This window comes from Oncorhynchus keta, chromosome 7, assembly GCF_023373465.1.
Source record: "Oncorhynchus keta strain PuntledgeMale-10-30-2019 chromosome 7, Oket_V2, whole genome shotgun sequence".
Taxonomy (NCBI): Eukaryota; Metazoa; Chordata; class Actinopteri; order Salmoniformes; family Salmonidae; genus Oncorhynchus; species Oncorhynchus keta.
Window position 1 is genome coordinate 30,098,605 of NC_068427.1, and position 22,483 is coordinate 30,121,087.

Here is a 22,483-nt window from a genome sequence, read left to right on the forward strand (position 1 = left end):
TAGTTTCCACGGTGGAAGGACATTGGGTGAAGAGAGAAGGCTAGCCTATTGGTAACATTATTGATGTACAGTCAGTTTTAAATATAACAACTTCACAACTGTTTTCTTTACAACACTCAGACACAGATTTTCAGTGGTGAATTGCGTTTGGGATGGTTATATGAAACACGTATAACATGTGGGCAGGAGAGGGAGGGGCTAGTTACACACACACACACACACACACACACACACACACACACACACACACACACACACACACACACACACACACACACACACACACACACACACACACACACACACACACACACACACACACACGTAGAAACTTACTTGCTTGCTTATGGTGGGCCATCATATCGATGATGACATTCCATATCTGCCTCTATTTGTGAGTCTTTGTGTGACTGTAAAGTCCAATCCTTGACACACATCGTCTGTTTCAGACGGGGCATGTGAAGTCTCTGACTGGGGGTGTAGGTGAACACACACACACAGCCGCCTCTTCCTATTCGTAGACTACACGCTGCTAGGGGGCCCCACGACCCCAAAAAAATAATACAAATGTTTGTTTTTTTAGGAACTAAGATAGTTTGAAAAGTAGAATACACAAGGTGCAATGTTTTAATTTGGTAGTGCATCAGCAGTTTTCCACTTGTCATGTCAGTCACTCAATTAGCACCCATGTCAGAAAAACATTTTGTATTGCTAGTGATGGGTTCTGGGTTCTGACTCCTAAACTTGGAATAGTGTTAATTATCAGGTATCTGCTATTATCAGCTATTGAAATATTGAGTGCTATAGTCTAGGAGGGTCTACCTACACCAGAAGTTAATGGTTATCTGTAGGAGGAATGAATATGGTGGAGGCAATTAAGCTTGGATTGTACTGAGTGAAGGAAAGACGATCACATGTTGGCAGGCGAGTGAGGAAGTGGGCCAAGGTCAGGTCAGATCACGTTAAGGGAGAAGGAATAGTTTATTTCCTGCCTCACAACAAAGATGTCATGTTTAGAGAGAAGGGGGAGATTCCACCCCAAATTGGGGTATATATGGAACGGCAGGTAGCTTAGAGCATTGGGCCAGTAACTGAAAGGTTGCTGGATCGAATCCCCGAGCTGACAAGGTAAAAATCTGTCATTCTGCCCCTGAACAAGTTAACCCATTGTTCCCCGGTAGACTGTAATTTTAAATAATAATTTCTTCTTAACTGACTTGCCAGGTAAAAAAATGAATATATATATATATATATATATATATACTACCGCAGGTGGAACCATGTCTTTGTCTTATGCAGCTGTATGACCCAATGGGTGAATGAACTTGGTTTAAGCTTTACTAATCGTCAGTGAGTTTTACTAGGTTAATTTAGAACCTAACATTAGGTAAGGTATTCTACCAGCTATCTAAACCTTGTAGTAGGCCTAATCATCACCAAATTACCGACCGGGCACGCAGGGCATGTGCTCATGGCCTCCAAGGGCCTCCAAGGGACCCCTGGCCTCCAAGGGACCCCTTTTGATTGTGTTAGTCACTCTCACACAGATGTGATATGAACATGGCATAAGTCATGGCAACATTTGTAGAATTGCAGAAAATTAGCTTAAAAACTCCAAAAGCTTCTCACCGCCCCATGACAAAATGTGTAGAATTGCAGGAAATGTACTTTAACACTGCCAAAATGTTATCTTTTACCAAGAGGGGGGACACTAAAACGTTTTGCTTGTGATATGGGGGGGCCCCCCAACCATATCTCACTTAGGCCCTTCACAAGGCTAGAGGTGGCCCTGCACACAAACACACACACAAGCACACACACACACACACACACACACACACACACACACACACACACACACACACACACACACACACACACACACACACACACACACACACACACACACACACACACACACACACTACCTGCATGTCAGGAGGTTTAGGCCCTATGCTCGTCTCTGTGGGTGGTAGATAACAGTGCCGCGCCTTAGCCAGGCAGGATGTCTGATCTGTGGAACTCAACTCACAGCCTGCCACTTAATAACCCCCCCCCCACACACACACACACACACACACACACCCTGGGGCAGGAGTTAAATGTGAGAAACAGGTAGAGACAGACAGAGACAGAGACAAAATGTACTGTGCAGCTGACAGACCTTCTCCTTCCTCAGCCATAGGGCTCTAACAGGAACTTAGACTGCATCTGAAGTGGTACTCTGTTCCCTGTAAGGCTCTGTGAAATAGGAGTGCACTATGGTGTCATTTCAAACCAGAAACATGGTTTGGGTGGCAACTAGGAATATGTGTGTGTGTTAAGTCCAAGAGCAACCTCTTAGATCTTACAGGATAGGTTCAAGCAGTTAATACTTTTCATCAAAACATCTGGGCTATGGATCAGTTCAACATATCACCAGCAGGCGCCGCTAGAACCCCTCTGTTACCATCAATACTAGGCTACCCTCTATCCACAATACAAACAACAGATATTTCTTTAGATGTCAGCAGGGTGGCAGTATCTTCACACATTTGTCTGCTCTGGTCTGACTGATGCGTAGCCGCAGGAAGTAGGGGTGATGAGGGTGCTGCAGCACTCCCTGAAATATCTGAATGAAATCAAATGTTAATATTAAAAACAAAAGTAGTGCAATGGACCTTTACAAGTCCTGTATTAGCAGACCTATATAGCCATCTAGTGAGAAAAAAAAAATCTGAGGACCATTCTCCTCAGTGAATTTCATAAAAAGAAATGTTTAAAACATTAAAGTTATCAGTTTTAAATAAAGCTATACTAAATGTATTCACGTCACCAAATAATTGATTAAAACACACTGTTTTGCAATGAAGGGCTACAGTAGCCTCAACAGCACTCTGTAGGGTAGCACCATTTGACTGAGGCATGCCACCTTGCCCGTACAACATTTCCTCATTTCCCACCCCTTCTAATGCGACTAGCCCCAATGCTCCTCCTTCTTTTCCCCCTGCCCCGCTACAAAGTTTCTTCCTGCAGGCAGTCACTGAGTCCGAGGTGCTAAAAGAGCTCCTTAACATGACCCCAAAAAGCAATCTGGGTCAGATGGTTTAGACCCTTTTGTCTTTAAGGTTGCTGCCCCTATCATCACCAAGCCTCTCTCTGATGTTTTCAGCCTGTCTCTCCTCCCTGGGGAGGCCTTCATTGCGTGGAAGGCAGCCATGGTTCGTCCTTTATTTAAAGGGGGAGATCAAGCTGATCCTAACTGTTATAGGCCTATTTCTATTTTGCCCTGTTAATCAAAAGTGTTGGAAAAACTTGTCAATCATCAACTGACTGACTTTCTTGATGTCAATAGTATTCTCTCTGGTATGCAAACTGGTTTCCTCTCAGGTTATGGATGTGTCACTGCAACCTTAAAGGTCCTCAATGATGTCACCATTGCCCTTGATTCTAAGCAATGTTGTGCTGCTATTTTCATTGACTTGACCAAGGCTTTTGATACGGTAGACCGTTCCATTATTGTGGGCCGGCAAAGGAGTCTCTGATGAGTCTTTGGCCTGGTTTGCTAACTACCTCTCTCAAAGAGTGCAGTGTATAAAGTCAGAACATCTGCTGTCTCAGCCACTGCCTGTCACCAAGGCTCGATCCTAGGCCGCACGCTCTTCTCAATTCACATCAACAACATAGCTCAGACAGTGGGAAGCTCTCTCATCCATTTTAATGCAGATGATAGTCATACTCAGATGGCCCCTCCCTGGGTTTTGTGTTAAACGCTCTACGACAAAGCTTTCTTAGTGTCCAAAACGTTTTCTATGCCCTTAACCTTGTTCTGAACACCTCCAAAACAAAGGTTATGTGGTTTGGTAAGAAGAATGCCCCTCTTCCCACAGTTATTACTACCTCTGAGGGTTTAGAGCTTGAGGTAGTCACCTCATACAAGTACTTGGGAGTATGGCTTGACGTTACACTGTCCTTCTCTAAGCACATATCAAAGTTGCAGGCTAAAGTTAAGTCTAGACTTGGTTTCCTCTAAAGTAATCACTCCTCTTTCACCACTAACCCTGATTCAGATGACCATCCTACCCATGCTAGATTACAGAGATGTAATTTATAGATCGGCTGGTAAGAGTGCTCTCGAACGGCTAGATGTTCTTTACCATTCGGCCATCAGATTTGCCACCAATTCTCCTTATAGGACACATCAATGCACTCTATACTCTGTAAACTGGTCATCTCTGTATACCCGTTGCAAGACCCACTGGTTGATGCTTATTTATAAAACCCTCTTAGGCTTCACTCCCCCCTATCTGAGATACCTACTGCAGCCCTCATCCTCCACATACAACACCCATTCTGCCAGTCACATTCTGTTAAAGGTCCCCAAAGCACACACATCCCTGGGTCGCTCCTCTTTTCAGTTCGCTGCAGCTAGCAACTGGAACGAGTTGCAACAAACACTCAAACTGGATAGTTTTAGCTCCAGCTCTCCATTCAATCATGGACTCAATCATGGACACTCTTACTGACAGTTGTGGCTGCTTTGCGTGATGTATTGTTGTCTCTAACTTCTTGCCCTTTTTTCTGTACCCAATAATGTTTGTATCATGTTTTGTCCTGTTACCATGTTGTGCTGCTGCTAAAATGTTGCTGTTATGTTGTGTTGCTACCATGCTGTGTTGCCATGTGTTGCTACCTTGCTATGCTGTCGTCTTAGGTCTCTTTTTATATAGTGTTGTGTTCAAATCAAATGTATTTATATAGCCCTTCGTACATCAGCTGATATCTCAAAGTGCTGTACAGAAACCCAGCCTAAAACCCCAAACAGCAAGCAATGTAGGTGTAGAAGCACGGTGGCTAGGAAAAACTCCCTAGAAAGGACAAAACCTAGGAAGAAACCTAGAGAGGAACCAGGCTATGAGGGGTGGCCAGTCCTCTTCTGGCTGTGCCGTGTGGAGATTATAACAGAACATGGCCGAGATGTTCAAATGTTCATAAATGACCCGCATGGTCAAATAATGGTCACAGTAGTTGTCGAGGGTGCAGCAAGTGAGCACCTCAGGAGTAAATGTCAGTTGGCTTTTCATAGCCGATCATTAAGAGTATCTCTACCACTCCTGCTGTCTCTAGAGAGTTGAAAATAGCAGGTCTGGGACAGGTTGCACGTCCGGTGAACAGGTCAGGATTCCATAGGCGCAGGCAGAACAGTTGAAACTGGAGCAGCAGCACGGCCAGGTGGACTGGGGACAGCAAGGAGTCATCATGCCAGGTAGTCCCGAGGCATGGTCCTAGGGCTCAGGTCCTCTGAGAGAGAGAAAGAGAATTAGAGAGCATACTTAAATTCACACAGGACACCGGATAGGACAGGAGAAGTACACCAGATATAACAAACTGACCCCAGCCCACCGACACATGAACTACTGGAGCATAAATACTGGAGGCTGAGACAGGAGGGGTCAGGAGACACTGTGGCCCCATCCGATGATACCCCCGGACAGGGCCAAACAGGAAGGATATAACCCCACCCACTTTGCCAAAGTTCAGCCCCCACACCACTAGAGGGATATCTTCAACCACCAACTTACCATCCTGAGACAAGGCAGAGTATAGCCCACAAACATCTCCGCCACGGCACAACCCAAGGGGGGCACCAACCCAGACAGGAAGATCACATCAGTGACTCAACCCACTCAAGTGACGCACCCCTCCTAAGGAAGGCATGAAATAGCACCAGTAAGCCAGTGACTCAGCCCCTGTAATAGGGTTAGAGGCAGAGAATCCCAGTGGAAAGAGGGGAACCGGCCAGGCAGAGACAGCAAGGGCGGTTCGTTGCTCCAGAGCCTTTCCGGTCACCTTCACACTCCTGGGCCAGACTACACTCAATCATATGACCCACTGAAAGAGATGTGTAATGGCAGATCTCCTCTTCGTCTGAAGAGGAGTAAGGACCGGACCAAGATGTAGCGTGGTAAGTGTTCTTGATGATTACCTTAATAAACTGAACTCTATAAAATACAAAACAATAAATGTGAACATGAACGAAACCGAAACAGTACCAGAACCATACTAGGCCGAAACAGAAACCAAACATAGAAAAACAAACATAGACTGCCCACCCCAACCATACTAAATAAAGACAAAACAAAGGAAATAAAGGTCAGAACGTGACAAGATGAGTCTTCAGTAAAGACTTAAAGGTTGAGACCGAGTCTGCGTCTCTCACATGGGTTGTCACGTTCTTTCAAAATCGAACCCAGAAGCAGACCAGGACAAGGAGAGTAGGAAGAAGGTGAGTATTTATTTACAAGTGAATGTGAATTGGTAGATATATCCAGGTGGCGTAGCGGGCAGCGGTGGTGAGTTGATGGGAGTAAATAGGTGGATCCAATGGGGTAGCGGAATCCTCCGACGACCAGGCGGGAATGGGGTAAATGATCCGGGTGAGTAACTGAAGACAGAACAAACGGAGGTAAGTTTAAGGCAAGCAATACGTAAAAAAACAACAAAACAAATTCTATCCAACTTGAGGCTGATACTATGGCACAACATACTGTTCATGGTTAACGATCCGGCAGGGAATGGATGTCAGGTCAGAGCTTTTGAAGGGGAGAGGTGATGATCAGGACAGGTGTGCAGATTACTGATGGGATACAGGTGCGGGTGAACATCATCTCCCAACAAGCTAATTCGCCCGGCAACCAGACAGGGTGCGTTCCAGGACACCGGAAACACACTCCAGGACAGAAACACAGGCAAACACAGACTCAGGAAGCGGGATTCATGACATGGGTAGGCAGACCATTCCATAAAAATTGAGCTCTATAGGAGAAAGCCCTGCCTCCAGCTGTTTGCTTAGAAATTCTAGGGATAACTAGGAGGCCTGCGTCTTGTGACCATAGCGTACGTGTAGGTATGTACGGCAGGATCAGATCAGAGAGATAGGTAGGAGCAAGTGTTGTCTCTCTTGTCGTGATGTGTGTTTTGTCCTAAATTTTTTAAATTAAATGTTTTAATCCCAGCTCCAGTCCCCGCAGGAGGCCTTTTGCCTTTTGGTAGGTCGTCATTGTAAGTAGGAATTTGTTCTTAACTGACTTGCTTAGTGAAATAAAGGTAACATTTATTAGAACAATTTTTTTAAGTAGCCGGAGGACAGCTAGCTAGCTTCTGTTCTCCTCTGGGTACATTGACTATGAGGCTCATGGTTCTCACCTCCTTCCATAGACTTACACAGTAATTATGACAACTTCCCGAGGACATCCTGATTTTACAAATGTATTGCCACTCTGGGGCCCACCTGTGTAAGTGGTAAACTGCTTACTGACTGTATACTGCAACGTTACTGCAAGATTGTAGTGGGTTTACTAATGCGTTAGGTCTGTTAGCTATGCTGACTATGGCATTACTTTAGCTAATATGGTGACAACGATGTAGGCTGTGTGTAGTGGTTATGATATGGTTTGGCTTGGAAAGTTTTTTTGCCTGGTCACATACAGCTGATGTGTTGTGCATTGAAGTCCAGTAGCAAAAGGAAATAGTGAGAGGAGGAGAGAGCATAGACATGAAATGGAATACAACTTGGCTGCTATGAAAGTGAACTGTGGTTACGTGTGATCAGGGGATTCCACAGACTCTGTTGAAAAACATTTCTTAAACGGAAGCAATCGGAACGAAACGGGGATTAACAAACCTGAATTTGCTCAATAGAAACTCTCATTTGCAACTACTGGACTAATGATTACACACTAGATCAGCTAGATGCAGTCAATAGTGTCTGTCCATGTGTCACTGTCTGTCACCTAAAATGTTTCTCTCGACCCATGTGCACTTATGTTGTAAACTTTCATTCATAGACTAGTTGTTGCAACCTCATGATGGGTATAGAGAACATTTGAGTAGCATGTAGTAGCCTAAACCTATCGCTGTTACATTGAGCTTGGTGAATGGAATATGAATGACAGTCATCCAATATGCTGTAATAGAAATAAAGCCATGCTCATCAAAAAATGTAATCGTCCTCGTTCATTTTAAATGGCACCGACCGCCACTGGTGTTGGTTATTCTGTGGTAGAATGACCTACTCTCCTAATGGAGTCTACCAAATATCTGGCTCAGTTCGCTTATTGACTTGACACATTATTTATGAAGATAAGCCACCCTACTAGCGCATCAGAGATGGTGACAGGTTTTGGGGATAATCTGTGTTGCATTATACCACTTGAATGCATTCCACACTCTGTTCATCCCCATAGAATAACAGTAACATCACACTCTCTTTCTCACACACACACACACACACACACACAGAGAGAAAGAAGAGAGCGAGAGGGGCTGCCTGGTTGCCTGCATGGGCTTCGTTGTGGGAAATTGCACAGCAGAGCGTGACCTCACTGCATTCTGCACAGCTGTGCGAGCAAGCAAAGAGAGAGAGAGGACGAGGAGAAATAGAAGAGAGCGAGAGGGGCTGCGTGGTTCCCTGCACGGGCTCTGTTGTGGGAAATTGTGCTTTTAAACAGCCTTACGCCGATATGCATTCTTCAGTTTCTGGTGCATTTCACGCGCAACAAGAAACCAACACGCACTCGGTTAACGTCATTAATAACGCAGTGTGAGATGGACGAGTCGTCTCTGTTGGATCTATTGGAGTGTTCAGTGTGTTTGGAGCGGCTGGACACTACAGCTAAAGTCCTGCCTTGCCAACACACCTTCTGTCGCCGCTGCTTGGAGAACATAGTCAGCTCCAGGAACGAACTGAGATGCCCAGAATGTCGCATCCTAGTCGGCTGTGAGGTGGATGATCTTCCCGCGAATATCTTGCTGGTCCGTCTGCTGGACGGGATCAAACAGCGGCCACGGAATGGAGGCAGTACAAGGCAGTCCCTGGTGGGAGGCGGGCGGTCTCAGGGCTGTGCAGCCGGGATCAGCGCCTCTCCCCCGGGCAGTGGGATCAGGGACCTGCCGGTGGCCACACGAAGCCCCCCGGTCAAGGTACGTGGCTCTGCTACGGTCTAATCTGGCGTCGTATTTGGGCTGGTTGGCTGCCAACTTGTGGTACAGAATGTTCCTTGGCTGGAGTCCTCCAGAACAGAGTTGCTGTAAACATGTGTGGGGGGTGATATTGCATTATAGCTGGGAATCTGTTTGGTAAATCTAATGTGACATCAGGAAGAAAAGAAAGCACCTCAATGTTAAATACAATAAAGTGCTGAAAGACATCAGTGATATCCACCCCTGGCCCCTGCAGCTAAAGACAATTATAGAGGGAGGGAGAGAGGGGGTGGGGAATAATGGAAAGAGAGAGTACTTCACCTGTGCTATTCATGTTGTTGCTTGACAGACAAGCCAGGTGTAGACAGAAATGGTTTAGTTACCTCATTGGCTGGTTGTGTAGTCTAGAGCTGCAGCAGTATAGCATGTTTCATAACATAGACTGAACAAAGCAGCCAGAACAATGACATGGTTGGATGTTGGGGTTCTTCCTTATACACAGTCTAGTTTGATGAATATGATAACAGATGTTTGGGCCCATTATGTTTGTTTGTTTGAAAAGGTTAATGTCATGCCATGTCATGTCTTTGGCCCAATTAGTGTACATAGTATACAAAATGTAACTCACAATCCTCTTTGATTGTGAGTTCCGGCTCCCAAGTAGCGCAGCATCTAAGGGACTGCATCTCAGTGCAAGAGGCGTCACTACAGTCCCTGGTTCGATTCCAGGCTGTATCACATCCGGCCATAATTGGGAGTCCCATAAGGTGGCGCTAAATTGGCCCAGCTTTGTCCGGGTTTGGCCGGGGTAGGCCATCATTGTAAATAAGAATTTGTTATTAACGGACTTTCCTAGTGAAATAAAGGTTAAATAAAAATAAAAAATTAATTATTAACATACCAGTGTTTCTTCTTCTCATACTTCCCAGTCCACTGAAGGGGAGCAGGGTGACTATTGAACATACGGACAGTCTAGGACTGAGAGACAGAGTGTCTGGTGGGGTGCAGCCAGCAGACCTGCCAGAGCCACCAGCAGAAGCAGTAGAATCTAAACACTGATCGTAGATGTGTGGAATGCTCTGAGGCAACCATCTCTCTCTCTCTCTCTCTCTCTCTCTCTCTCTCTCTCTCTCTCTCTCTCTCTCTCTCTCTCTCTCTCTCTCGATGTGTTAGTTTAAGATGTCTCCTTCAGACTAGACAGCCAGGCGTAGCTGTGCTTTATTCATCTGAGCACTCACACTCTGGCAAAGACACCCTCAACATTTATTAAGGAGCAGGAATCTCATTTAGTGTGTGTATGTGTGTGTGCCTGTTTGTATATATATATATATATATATATATGTGTGTGTGTGTGTGTGTGTGTGTGTGTGTGTGTGTGTGTGTGTGTGTGTGTGTGTGTGTGTGTGTGTGGCTGCTTCAGTTTGAAGGATGAAGAGCAGGGAGGATTCAGAGGGAACCTTTTGTCTTTGCTGACACAAACACACACACACACACACAGTCGCACAGGGAGAGCCTATGATATGGAGAGCCCATTGAGGGGAGCCAGACACATGCAGTATTAATGTGGTCATAATGAAGTATTAATGCAGTATTCATGTGGTATTAATGAAGTATTGGTAAAGGGAATCTGTAACGTAATGAGTGCCTGGTTGTTGATTCTGGCTAATCTTGCATGGTAATAAACTGACTGACAAGACCTATGGCTGTCTGGCAGAGACATAGTATACATTGCTGCCTGGCCTGATGTAATACACACATACAACAATATAGTATTGTTGTACTTGTATGAAGAGAGAGAGACTTATAGTGGGAGAGAGGGAGAGAGAAAAAGGGAGAGAAATGCAGAACAAAAAGAGAGGGGTGTACAGGCTGGGGGGTGGAGATGCAGATAGTATATAGGTTGGGGGTGAAGATGCAGATAGTGTATAGGCTGGGGGGTGGAGATGCAGATAGTATATAGGTTGGGGGTGGAGATGCAGATAGTGTATAGGTTGGGGGTGGAGATGCAGATAGTGTCTAGTGTTGGGGGTGGAGATGCAGATAGGGTATAGGCGGGGGGTGGAGATGCACATAGTGTATAGGCTGGGGGTAGAGATGCAGATAGTGTATAGGCTGGGGGTGGAGATGCAGATAGTATATAGGTTGGGGGTGAGAGATGCAGGCATAGTGATATAGGCTGGGGGTGGAGATGCAGATAGTATGCTGGGGTAGAGATGCAGATAGTGTATAGGCTGGGGGTGGAGATGCAGATAGTATATAGGTTGGGGGTGGAGATGCACATAGTGTATAGGCTGGGGGTGGAGATGCAGATAGTATATAGGTTGGGGGTGGAGATGCAGATAGTGTAAGGGCGGGGGGGTGGAGATGCAGATAGTAAATAGGTTGGGGGTGGAGATGCAGATAGTGTCTAGGCTGGGTGTGGAGATTCAGATAGTATATAGGTTGGGGGTGGAGATGCACATAGTGTATAGGCTGGGGGTGGAGATGCAGATAGTGTATAGGCTGGGGGTGGAGATGCAGATAGTGTATATGCTGGGTGTGGAGATGCAGATAGTATAGGCAGATAGTAGATAGTATAGGCTGGGGGTGGAGATGCAGATAGTGTATAGGCTGGGGGTGGAGATGCAGATAGTGTATAGGTTGGGGGTGGAGATGCAGATAGTTTATAGTGTCTAGGCTGGGGTGGAGATGCAGATAGTATATAGGTTGGGGGTGGAGATGCAGATAGTGTCTAGGCTGGGGGTGGAGATGCAGATAGTATAGGCTGGGGGTGGAGATGCAGATAGTTTATAGGCTGGGGGTAGAGATGCAGATAGTATATAGGCTGGGGGGTGGAGATGCAGATAGTGTCTAGGCTGGGGGGTGGAGATGCAGATAGTATATAGGCTGGGGGTAGAGATGCAGATAGTATATAGGCTGGGGGGTGGAGATGCAGATAGTATATAGGTTGGGGGTGGAGATGCAGATAGTGTATAGGCTGGGGGGTGGAGATGCAGATAGTGTATAGGCTGGGGGTGGAGATGCAGATAGTTTATAGGCTGGGGGTAGAGATGCAGATAGTATATAGGCTGGGGGTGGAGATGCAGATAGTGTATAGGCTGGGGGGTGGAGATGCAGATAGTATATAGGTTGGGGGTGGAGATGCAGATAGTGTCTAGGCTGGGGGTGGAGATGCAGATAGTATATAGGTTGGGGGTGGAGATGCACATAGTGTATAGGCTGGGGGTGGAGATGCAGATAGTGTATAGGCTGGGGGTGGAGATGCAGATAGTTTATAGGCTGGGGGTAGAGATGCAGATAGTATATAGGCTGGGGGTGGAGATGCAGATAGTGTCTAGGCTGGGGGTGGAGATGCAGATAGTATATAGGCTGGGGGTAGAGATGCAGATAGTATATAGGCTGGGGGTGGAGATGCAGATAGTGTATAGGTTGGGGGTGGAGATGCAGATAGTATATAGGCTGGGGGGTGGAGATGCAGATAGTGTCTAGGCTGGGGGGTGGAGATGCAGATAGTATATAGGTTGGGGGTGGAGATGCAGATAGTGTCTAGGCTGGGGGGTGGAGATGCAGATAGTATATAGGTTGGGGGTGGAGATGCAGATAGTGTCTAGGCTTGGGGGGTGGAGATGCAGATAGTATATAGGTTGGGGGTGGAGATGCACATAGTGTATAGGCTGGGGGTGGAGATGCAGATAGTGACTAGGCTGGGGGGGTGGAGATGCAGATAGTATATAGGTTGGGGGTGGAGATGCACATAGTGTATAGGCTGGGGTGGAGATGCAGATAGTGACTAGGCTGGGGGGTGGAGATGCAGATAGTATATAGGCTGGGGGTAGTGATGCAGATAGTATATAGGCGGGGGGGTGGAGATGCAGATAGTATATAGGCTGGGGGTAGAGATGCAGATAGTATATAGGCTGGGGGTAGTGATGCAGATAGTATATAGGCTGGGGGTGGAGATGCAGATAGTGTGAGGGCTGGGGGGTGGAGATGCAGATAGTATGTAGGTTGGGGGTGGAGATGCAGATAGTGTATAGGCAGGGGGTGGAGATGCAGATAGTGTCAGGGCTGGGGGTGGAGATGCAGATAGTGTATAGGCTGGGGGGTGGAGATGCAGATAGTATATAGGCTGGGGGGTGGAGATGCAAATAGTATATAGGCTGGGGTGGAGATGCAGATAGTGTGTAGGCTGGGGGGTGGAGATGCAGATAGTGTATAGGCTGGGGGATTGAGATGCAGATAGTGTATAGGCTGGGGGGTGGAGATGCAGATAGTATATAGGCGGGGGGTGGAGATGCAGATAGTATATAGATGGGGGAGGGAGATGCAGATAGTCTATAGGCTGGGGGGTGGAGATGCAGATATTATGTAGGGTGGGGGGTGGAGATGCAGATAGTGTATAGGCTGGGGGTGGTGATGCAGATAGTATATAGGCTGGGGGGTGAAGATGCAGATAGTGTCTAGGCTGGGGGTGGAGATGCAGATAGTATATAGATTGGGGGTGGAGATGTACATAGTGTATAGGCTGGGGGTGGAGATGCAGATAGTGTATAGGCTGGGGGGTGGAGATGCAGATAGTTTATAGGCTGGGGGTAGAGATGCAGATAGTATATAGGCTGGGGGGTGGAGATGCAGATAGTATATAGGCTGGGGGGTGGAGATGCAGATAGTATATTGGCTGGGGGTGGAGATGCAGATAGTATATAGGCTGGGGTTGGAGATGCAGATGTGTGTGTATAGGCTGAGGGGTGGAGATGCAGATGGGTTTATTGGGCTAGATGGGGTGTTGTGGGCTAAACAAGCTTTCAGTTTGGCTGCTATTCCCATGGGGTTAAAAACTTCTTCAGGCTCGGGAGCACTATTTTCACATCCGGATGAAAAGTGTGCCCAAACTGCCTGCTACTCAGGCCCAGAAAACCTAGGATATGCATATTATTAACGAGGGTCGAGTGAAATGTACTGTTATGGTTGGGGCGCGTGATCTGAAAGCTCGCTCCACTTTGTTTTCCTCCGGTATTGAACACAGTTTATTCCGTCTTCAATTTTATTGATTATTTACATTTAAAAATACCGAAAGTTGGATTAGGAACGTTTTTTGAAATGTTTGGATCAAGTTTACAGGTAACTAATTAGATAATGTGTAGTCATGTTGTGCGAGTTGGAACCGGTGTATTTTCTGAATCATACGAGACAAATAAATTGACATTTTGGATATATAACGACAGGATTTATCGAACAAAAGGACCATTTGTGATGTTTATGGGACATATTGGAGTGCCAACAGAAGAAGATCTTCAAAGGTAAGGCATGAATTATATGTTTTTTCTGACTTTTGGTTTGTGCCTGGCGGGTTGAATTATGATTTTCATGTGTAGGTTTGATGGGGTGCTGTCCTCAGATAATAACATGGTTTGCTTTCACCGTAAAGCCTTTTTGAAATCTGACACTGTGGCTGGATTAACAAGAATTTAATCTTTAAACCCATGTATAACACTTGTATGATTTATGAATTATTGTTATGAGTATTAATGGGATTGGCGTGCGAAGGGATCACTAAGAAGTTAAGGGTTAACTCCCATCCCGCCACAACACACACACACACACACAGAGAAACACACACACACAGAAACACACACACACACACAGTTAACCCCCTACCATTGTTAGTATGGAGATGAGGGTAAGAAGTCAGTCAGGTCTGGCGGCTGGCCTAGTGCTGGAAAATTAATTCAGACACGGAGGATAATAAGAAATTATCTGTTACCTATGTGACTGACCAGATCACCTCTCTGTGCAACTCAAGAATGTGTCAGCCCACTGAGCCAAAGCCTGATGTATTATCACAGGATCTAACATGAGACTTCAAGTCCCAGACATGGTTATTCATCCTCCAGGTCTAAACTGTTATGAACATCAAGTGTTAATGGTCTCCTGTGGAACACTTTCTGAGGGATTAGGCTGTATCATGGAAGCATCACTCGTCTCTCTCTCTCTCTCTCTCTCTCTCTCTCTCTCTCTCTCTCTCTCTCTCTCTCTCTCTCTCTCTCTCTCTCTCTCTCTCTCTCTCTCTCTCTCTCTCTCTCTCTCTGTGTGTGAGAGAGAGCAGTGTGCCACATCCTGTTGCGACCAGGGTCTGCTTTCTCTCTGTTTAGTCTACAGGAGGAGAGACAGAGACAGAAAAAACAGGACTGATGGAGAGAAGGCTAGAGAGGAAGAGAGAGAGAGGTGTCAGAGCTATGAGATATAAGTCCTTTCAAACAGAGAGACATTGCCAAAGGAAATGTGGAAATTATGTCGCTGATCAGGCTGATTAGCCTAATTTAGCTGCTACCCCCCCCACACACACCTCCGCTCAGGTTGCAGCTTAGCAGAGTTCCATAGTCCTGACGGAGAATTTAAAACCTCTTCTCTGTACTCTGCCTGCCAGTGCCTGGAATTGGCTATCTCCTCTCTGTGCTTTGAGATGCAGTGTGTGTGTAATTGGCTATATCTCTGTGCGTGTAAAGGGAAATGGAGAGTCCATCATCTTTAGAGCCTCTCTCTCCCTCCATCCCTCTCTCTGCCTGGTTGAGTGATGCTGATGATTATCCTGCTGGAAATTAAACCTCCGTTTCTTCAGGAGGCCTGGGGATCTCTCTCTATCTCAGTGCGAGGTGAAGTGATGTTTATCCAGAGAGACTCATTCAATCTGAGCAGCTTGACAGAGAGACTAGTGGCCTCGTCACCCAACCTCAAATTCACATGGTTTGGTAATCTCTTATTGAGCTGGGAGAAAAAAAATAGGCCTATTTCTGTGCACAGTACTACAGCTGAAGTTGGAAGTTTACATACACTTAGGTTGGAGTCAGTAAAACTCGTTTTTCAACCACTCCACAAATGTCTTATTAACAAACTATAGTTTTAGCAAGTCGTTTAGGACATCTACTTTGTGCATGACACAAGTGATTTTTCTAACAATTGTTTACAGACAGATTATTTCACTTATAATTCACTGTATCACAATTCCAGTGGGTCAGAAGTTTACATACACTAAGTTGATTGTGCCTTAAAACAGCTTGGAAAATTCCAGAAAATTATGTCATGTCTTTAGAAGCTTCTGATAGGCTAATTGACATAATTTGAGTCAATTGGAGGTGTACCTGTGGATGTATTTCAAGGCCTACCTAAAGTCAGTGCCTATTTGCTTGACATCATCAGAAATCAGCCAAAACCTCCACAATTCTGGTTCATCCTTGGGAGCAATTTCCAAACACCTGAAGGTACCACGTTCATCTGTACAAACAATAGTACGCAAGTATAAACACCATGGGACCATGCAGCCTTCATTCCGCTCATGAAGGAGACGCGTTCTGCCTCCTAGAGATGAACATACTTTTTTGCGAAAAGTGCAAATCAATCCCAGAACAACAGCAAAGGACCTTGTGAAGATGTGGGAGGAAACAGGTACAAAACTATCTATATCCACAGTAAAACGAGTCCTATATCGACACAACTTGAAAAGCCGCTCAGCAAGGAAGAAGCCACCACTCCAAAAACCGCCATAAAAAAAGCCAGTATACGATTTGCAACTGCACATGGGGACAAATATCGTACTTTTAGGTGAAATGTCCTCTGGTCTGGTGAAACAAAAAATTTAACTGTTTGGCCATAATGACCATTGTTATGTTTGGAGGAAAAAGGGAGAGGTTTGCAAGCCGAAGAACACCATCCCAACCGTGAAGCACGGGGTGGCAGCATCATGTTGTGGTGGTGCTTTGTAGCAGGAGGGATTGGTGCACTTCACAAAATAGATGGCATCACGCGGAAGGAACATTTTGTGGATATATTGAAGCAACATCTCAAGACATCAGGAAGTTAAAGCTTGGTCGCAAATGGGTCTTCCAAATGGACAATGACCCCAAGCATACTTCCAAAGTTGTGGCAAAATAGCTTAAGGAGGTATTGGAGTGGCCATCACAAAGCCCTGACATCAATCCTATAGAAAATGTTTGGCAGAACTGAAAAGGTGTGTGCAAGCAAGGAGGCCTACAACCCTGACTCAGTTACACCAGCTCTGTCAGGAGGAATGGCCCAAAATTCACCAAACCTATTGGGTGGAAGGCTACCCGAAACGCTTGTGGAGGGCTACCCAGCTTGTGGAAGGCTACCCGAAACATCTGACCCAAGTTAAACATTTTAAAGGCAATGCTACCAAATACTAATTGAGTGTAATGTAAACTTCTGACCCACTGGGAATGTGATGAAAGAAATAAAATCTGAAATAAATAATTCTCTCTACTATTATTCTGACATTTCACATTCTTAAAATATAGTGGTGATCCTAACTTACCTAAGACAGGGAATTTTTACTAGGAATAAATGTCAGGAATTGTGAAAAACTGAGTTTCAATGTATTTGGCTAAGGTGTATGTAATCATCCGACTTCAACTGTATGTCTGAGATAAAGCCTAGGAATTTAATCGGGGAGCTAACACAAGTTTTAAGGTCTCAGACAATGTTACTGTAATTTCCATGTAAAAGGACCCAAGTTCACCAACAAGTTCATAGGAACATGTCAAATTGGGGGTCAAATGAAAAATAAGAGTCTATATTTTTGAGAAATTAAGGCATATAATAATTTTCCATCATAAAAAATAGGAACAAGCAAAGGCTTTGATTTCTTGTCAAACAGATGGAAAAGAGGTCTTATAAAACATCTACCAGAAAAAGTCTTAAAATATATTAGAAATAAACCAAAACAAAATCATGTTGTAGTAAAGACCAGCAGACTAATATCAACACATATTTAATTTAGGATAATTTTTTTCTACATTTTTTAAGTTGAAGAAACATTGCCTTGTGCCTTGAATCCGTTACCAAAAACCCACATGCTGTATCGGGGCGGCAGCGTAGCCTAGTGGTTAGAGCGTTGGACTAGTAACCTGAAGGTTGCAAGTTCAAACCCCTGAGCTGACAGTCAGTTAACCCACTGTTCCTAGGCTGTCATTGAAAATAAGAATTTGTTCTTAACTGACTTGCCTAGTTAAATAAAGGTAAAATCTTTAAGATATTTTATAATTTCTGTCCCTCATAAGGAGGGAGGATAATGAAAGTTCCCGGGAAGTAACAAGTTAATTAGTACCTATGAATTAGTAATGTTTTTACGGTAACAGAATTTCAGAAAGATCTGTAACAAACATTTCTGCAATTGAATTGGCTACAATGGGAAATCATAGTAGGCACAGACCACAATTGGTTCACTTGCTATTGTCCTCCCTTCCACTGGCATAATATTATGTTCAGCTGATAACTGTTGTATTTCTCTTTCTGTCATCTGGTGGTCTAAGCAAGTGTGACAACCCCCCCTCTCTCTTTCTCTATCTCCTTCCTTCCTTCCCTTCCTTCCTTCCTTCCTTCTCTCTCCTTCTTCCTCTCCTTCTTCTCTTCCTTCCTCTCCCTCTCTCTCTCTCTCTCTCTCTCTCTCTCTCTCTCTCTCTCTCTCTCTCTCTCTCTCTCTCACCCTCTCACTCTGTCTCTTCTCACTCCTTTCTCTCTCTCTCCAATTAATGTCACTTCTCCCGGCTCTAACTGACACCTAACAATGAGCCGGGACCTCAATCACTGAGCCGCATCCTCAACCACTGAGCACCTACCGACACATCCATCTATCAAATTTGGTCAGTTCACCCTAGACTTGATTTCAATGTCCACAGACATCTGGACCTGCCTTCATTTGGCCCAAACATAGGTGTCCATGATTGGTTCAGATTTGGTACGGACCGGACTAAATCTGAACCAATCATAGATGTCTATGTTTCACAAGTTTAGACATTACAGTACGTACATTACAGTAGAGCACAGTAGAGTACTACGGGATGTAACGATTCACCGATACCCATCAGTCCCGATTAAAATGTTTAAGATACAAGTGCATCGGTCTGCAGACCCCTTAACTGATCCAAATGTAGCAGGCATCGGTCAGAATATCTATTCATGGCCGGTTCACTTTGTTGTTGTTGTTGCTCATATTACATTCTTTCTACCTTCTGAAAGTATCTCTCACATTTCAGTGTCAAATTGCAAGTAACTGTGTTGACAGTCATTGATCTACAAGTAATTTTGCATGCCAAGCAACCCCAGACAATATCAGTAGCCTAGTCAAACTGCACACTTTGCCCAGCTTTGCTCACTAACCAACGCGAGGAACCCCAAGGCTCGATCCTAGGCCCCTCACTCTTCTCAATGTACATCAACAACATAGCTCAGGTAGTAGGAAGCTCTCTCATCTATTTATATGCATATGATACTCAGCTGGCCCCTCCACGGATTTTGTGTTAAACGCTCTACAACAAAGCTTTCATGTCCATGTTTTTAAAAGAAAAGCACATTTTTTTGACTATTAAAATAACATCAAATTGATCAGAAATACACTGTAGACATTGTTAATGTTGTAAATGACTCTTGTAGCTGGAAACGGCAGATTTTTAATGGCGTACAGAGGCCCATTATCAGCAACCATCACTCCTGTGTTCCAATGTCACGTTTTGTTAGCTAATCCAAGTTTAGCATTTTGAAAGGCTAATTGATCATTAGAAAACCCCTTTGCAACAATGTTAGCACAGCTGAAAACTGTTGTTCTGATTAAAGAAGCAATACCATGGGCCTTCGTTAGACGAGTTAAGTATCTGTAGCAACAGCATTTGTGGGTTTGAATACAGGCTCAAAATGGCCAGAAACAAAGACCTTTCTTCTGAAACTCGTCAGTCTATTCTTGTTCTGAGAAATGAAGGCTATTTCATGCGAGAAATCGCCAAGAAACTGAGGATCTCGTACACCGCTGTGTACTACTCCTTTCACAGAACAGCACAAACTGGCTCTAACCAGAATAGAAAGAAGAGTGAGAGGCCCCGGTGCACAACTGAGCAAGAGGACAAGTACATTAGAGTGTCTAGTTTGAGAAACAGACGCCTCACAAGTCCTCAACTGGCAGCTTCATTAAATAGTACCCGCAAAACACCAGTCTCAACATCAACAGCGACGAGACGACTCCAGGATGCTGGTCTTCTAGGCAGAGTTGCAAAGAAACTGGCCATAAAAATAAAAAATTAAGATGGGCAAAAGAACACAGACACTGGACAGACAAATCTAAGTTTGAAGTGTTCGGATCACAAATAAGAACATTCATGAGTCGCAGAAAAACTAAAAAAGTGTTGGAGGAGTGCTTGACACCTTCTGTCAAGCATGGTGGAAGCAATGTGATGGTCTGGGAGTGTTTTGGTGGTGGGATATTTGTACAGGGTAAAAGGGATCTTGAAGAAGGAAGGCTATCACAGCCACCAGATCTCAACCCTATTGAGCTCTTGTGGGAGGAGCTTGACCGTATGGTACATAAGAAGTGCCCATCTAACCAATCCAACTTGTGGGAGGTGCTTCAGGGAGCATGGGGAGAAATCTCTTCAGATTACCTCAACAAATTGACAACTAGAATGCCAAAGGTCTGCAAGTCTGTAATTGCTGCAAATGGAGGATTCTTTAACGAAAGCAAAGTTTGAAGGACACAATTATTATTTCAATTAAAAATTATTATTTATGGGCCTCCCAGGTTGCGCTGTGGTCTAAGGCTGTGCCACCAGGGACTCTGAGTTCGAGCCCAGGCACTGTCGAGAGCCGACCGGTAGGTCCATGGGGCGACACACAATTGGCCTAGCGCAGTCCGGGTTAGGGGGGGTTTGGCCGGTAGGGATATCCTTGTCTCATCGCGCACTAGTGACTCCTGTGACAGGCCGGGCACAGTGCACGCTGACCAGGTCGCTAGGTGTACGGTGTTTCCTCCGACACATTGGTGCGGCTGGCTTCCGGGTTGGATGCGTGCGGTGTTAAGAAGCAGTGCGGCTTGGTTGGGTTGTGTTTCGGAGGACGCATGGCTTTCGACCTTCGTCTCTCCCGAGCCTGTATGGGAGTTGTAGTGATGAGACAAGATAGTCTACTAACAATTGGGGAGAAAAAGAAAAATCATTTAATCAATTATTTATAACCTTGTATATTCATTTTGCATCTAATTTCATGTATGTTTTCATGGAAAACAAGGACATTTCTAAGTGACCCCAAACTTTTGAACGGTAGTGGATATATATATATTTTAATCCCTGCCCCCGTCCCCGCAGGAGGCCTTTTGCCTTTTGGTAGGCCGTCATTGTAAATAAGAATTTTGTCTTAACTGACTTGCCTAGCTAAATAAAGGTTAAATAAAAAATGTGATATGTTTCATTTTAGATATACAGGGTAAAGTTAATTATTTAATAACGAGGATAGCAATCACCTTTGCGAGGCTCATTGCTTTGCAGTAAAAACTTCCAAACGGTCAAAACCATTTGATTTTGAGATGGGGATGAAATCTAAAGTTGTGCTATATATTCATTGGCTATGTCATAGCTAATTTGTAAATGGTAATGGCAAGTTAATTAGTGGGGGATGGTGATTTCAGAACCAAACTGTGATCTGATAGTGGTAGTGGGGTGGTAGATTTCTAGTCTCCCTTATGGCTCAGCTTAGGTGCCGAGAAAGTTCATACACCATAGACATACATCATTTACACACGCACACACACACACGTGTAACAGTACTCTTCTGGTGTTGTGTACATCAGTCATCGACACGGAACTCCAATATGTAGCACCAGTCATGTAGCTTTATTCTGATAAGAACGACACAAAATTGCACGTCATGCAATGCCCGTCTCACCATCCAACTCTGCACTCACGCACGCTGGTTTGGTGCTTGTTCACTGGGGCAGTTACCAAAATAATACAATTACAATATAATATCTTTAACAATGTACCTGATAAGAACGACACAAAATTGCACGTCATGCAATGCCCGTCTCACCATCCAACTCTGCACTCACGCACTGTACAAAATATATGAACCCCCCCCCACCAGACACAGTAAGTTGCTAGCTAATACTGGCGTGAATTCTCTACAACAAAATGCACAACAAATATTCTCCAAAAACCCCTGCATCTTATGTGTGATGTTTGAATAACATTTACGAACTATTTGATATAAATTGTACATTTAAATCATCACTTGAGAGCATAAAATCACTTTTGACGTACGGTGCTTTGCAACCAACAACTTACCGCTGGTTTGGTGCTTGTTCACTGGGACGATTCTAACTGGAACATCCCCCCTCGTAAGCAAGCTACGCAAACCAGCCAATAAGATGCCATGTTGAGTAGGTGAAGGCAAGACAAACTCAAACCAAAAACCCATTGGCTTAACAATAAAGTGGCAAGGGGAATCACCAATATAACCCTGTTACACACGCACACACACAAACGTATCGTTCATGTACATATCCAATCGTCTTGAAAGGAAAAGATGCACATCCCTATTGAATAAAGTACAGTACGTATGTTACAGTACAGTAGAGCACAATACAGTACAGTACAGTAAAGTAGAGTATAGTTTACTACAGTACAGTAGAGCACAATAAAGTACAGTACAGTAAAGAAAAGTACAGTAAAGTAGAGTATAGTTTACT

General features: G+C 44.7%; 2 protein-coding genes across 4 annotated transcripts in view; both read left to right on the forward strand.

Annotated features, from left to right (window-relative positions):
• Nucleotides 1-22,483, forward strand: part of LOC127931025 (uncharacterized) — a 254,429-nt gene that overhangs the window by 74,367 nt on the left and 157,579 nt on the right. The gene's annotated exons all lie outside the window — the stretch shown is intronic.
• The window catches only part of LOC118385842 (E3 ubiquitin-protein ligase SH3RF3-like), a 127,908-nt gene continuing 113,729 nt past the window's right edge, over nucleotides 8,305-22,483 (forward strand). For 2 of the 3 annotated variants that reach the window (XM_052522563.1, XM_052522564.1), the window contains exon 1: nucleotides 8,305-8,961. In XM_052522563.1, coding sequence (XP_052378523.1) covers nucleotides 8,587-8,961 — 375 coding nt within the window. In that variant the 5' untranslated portion in view covers nucleotides 8,305-8,586. The remainder of the gene's footprint in view (nucleotides 8,962-22,483) is intronic. The other variant, XM_052522562.1, reaches the window with a different exon arrangement.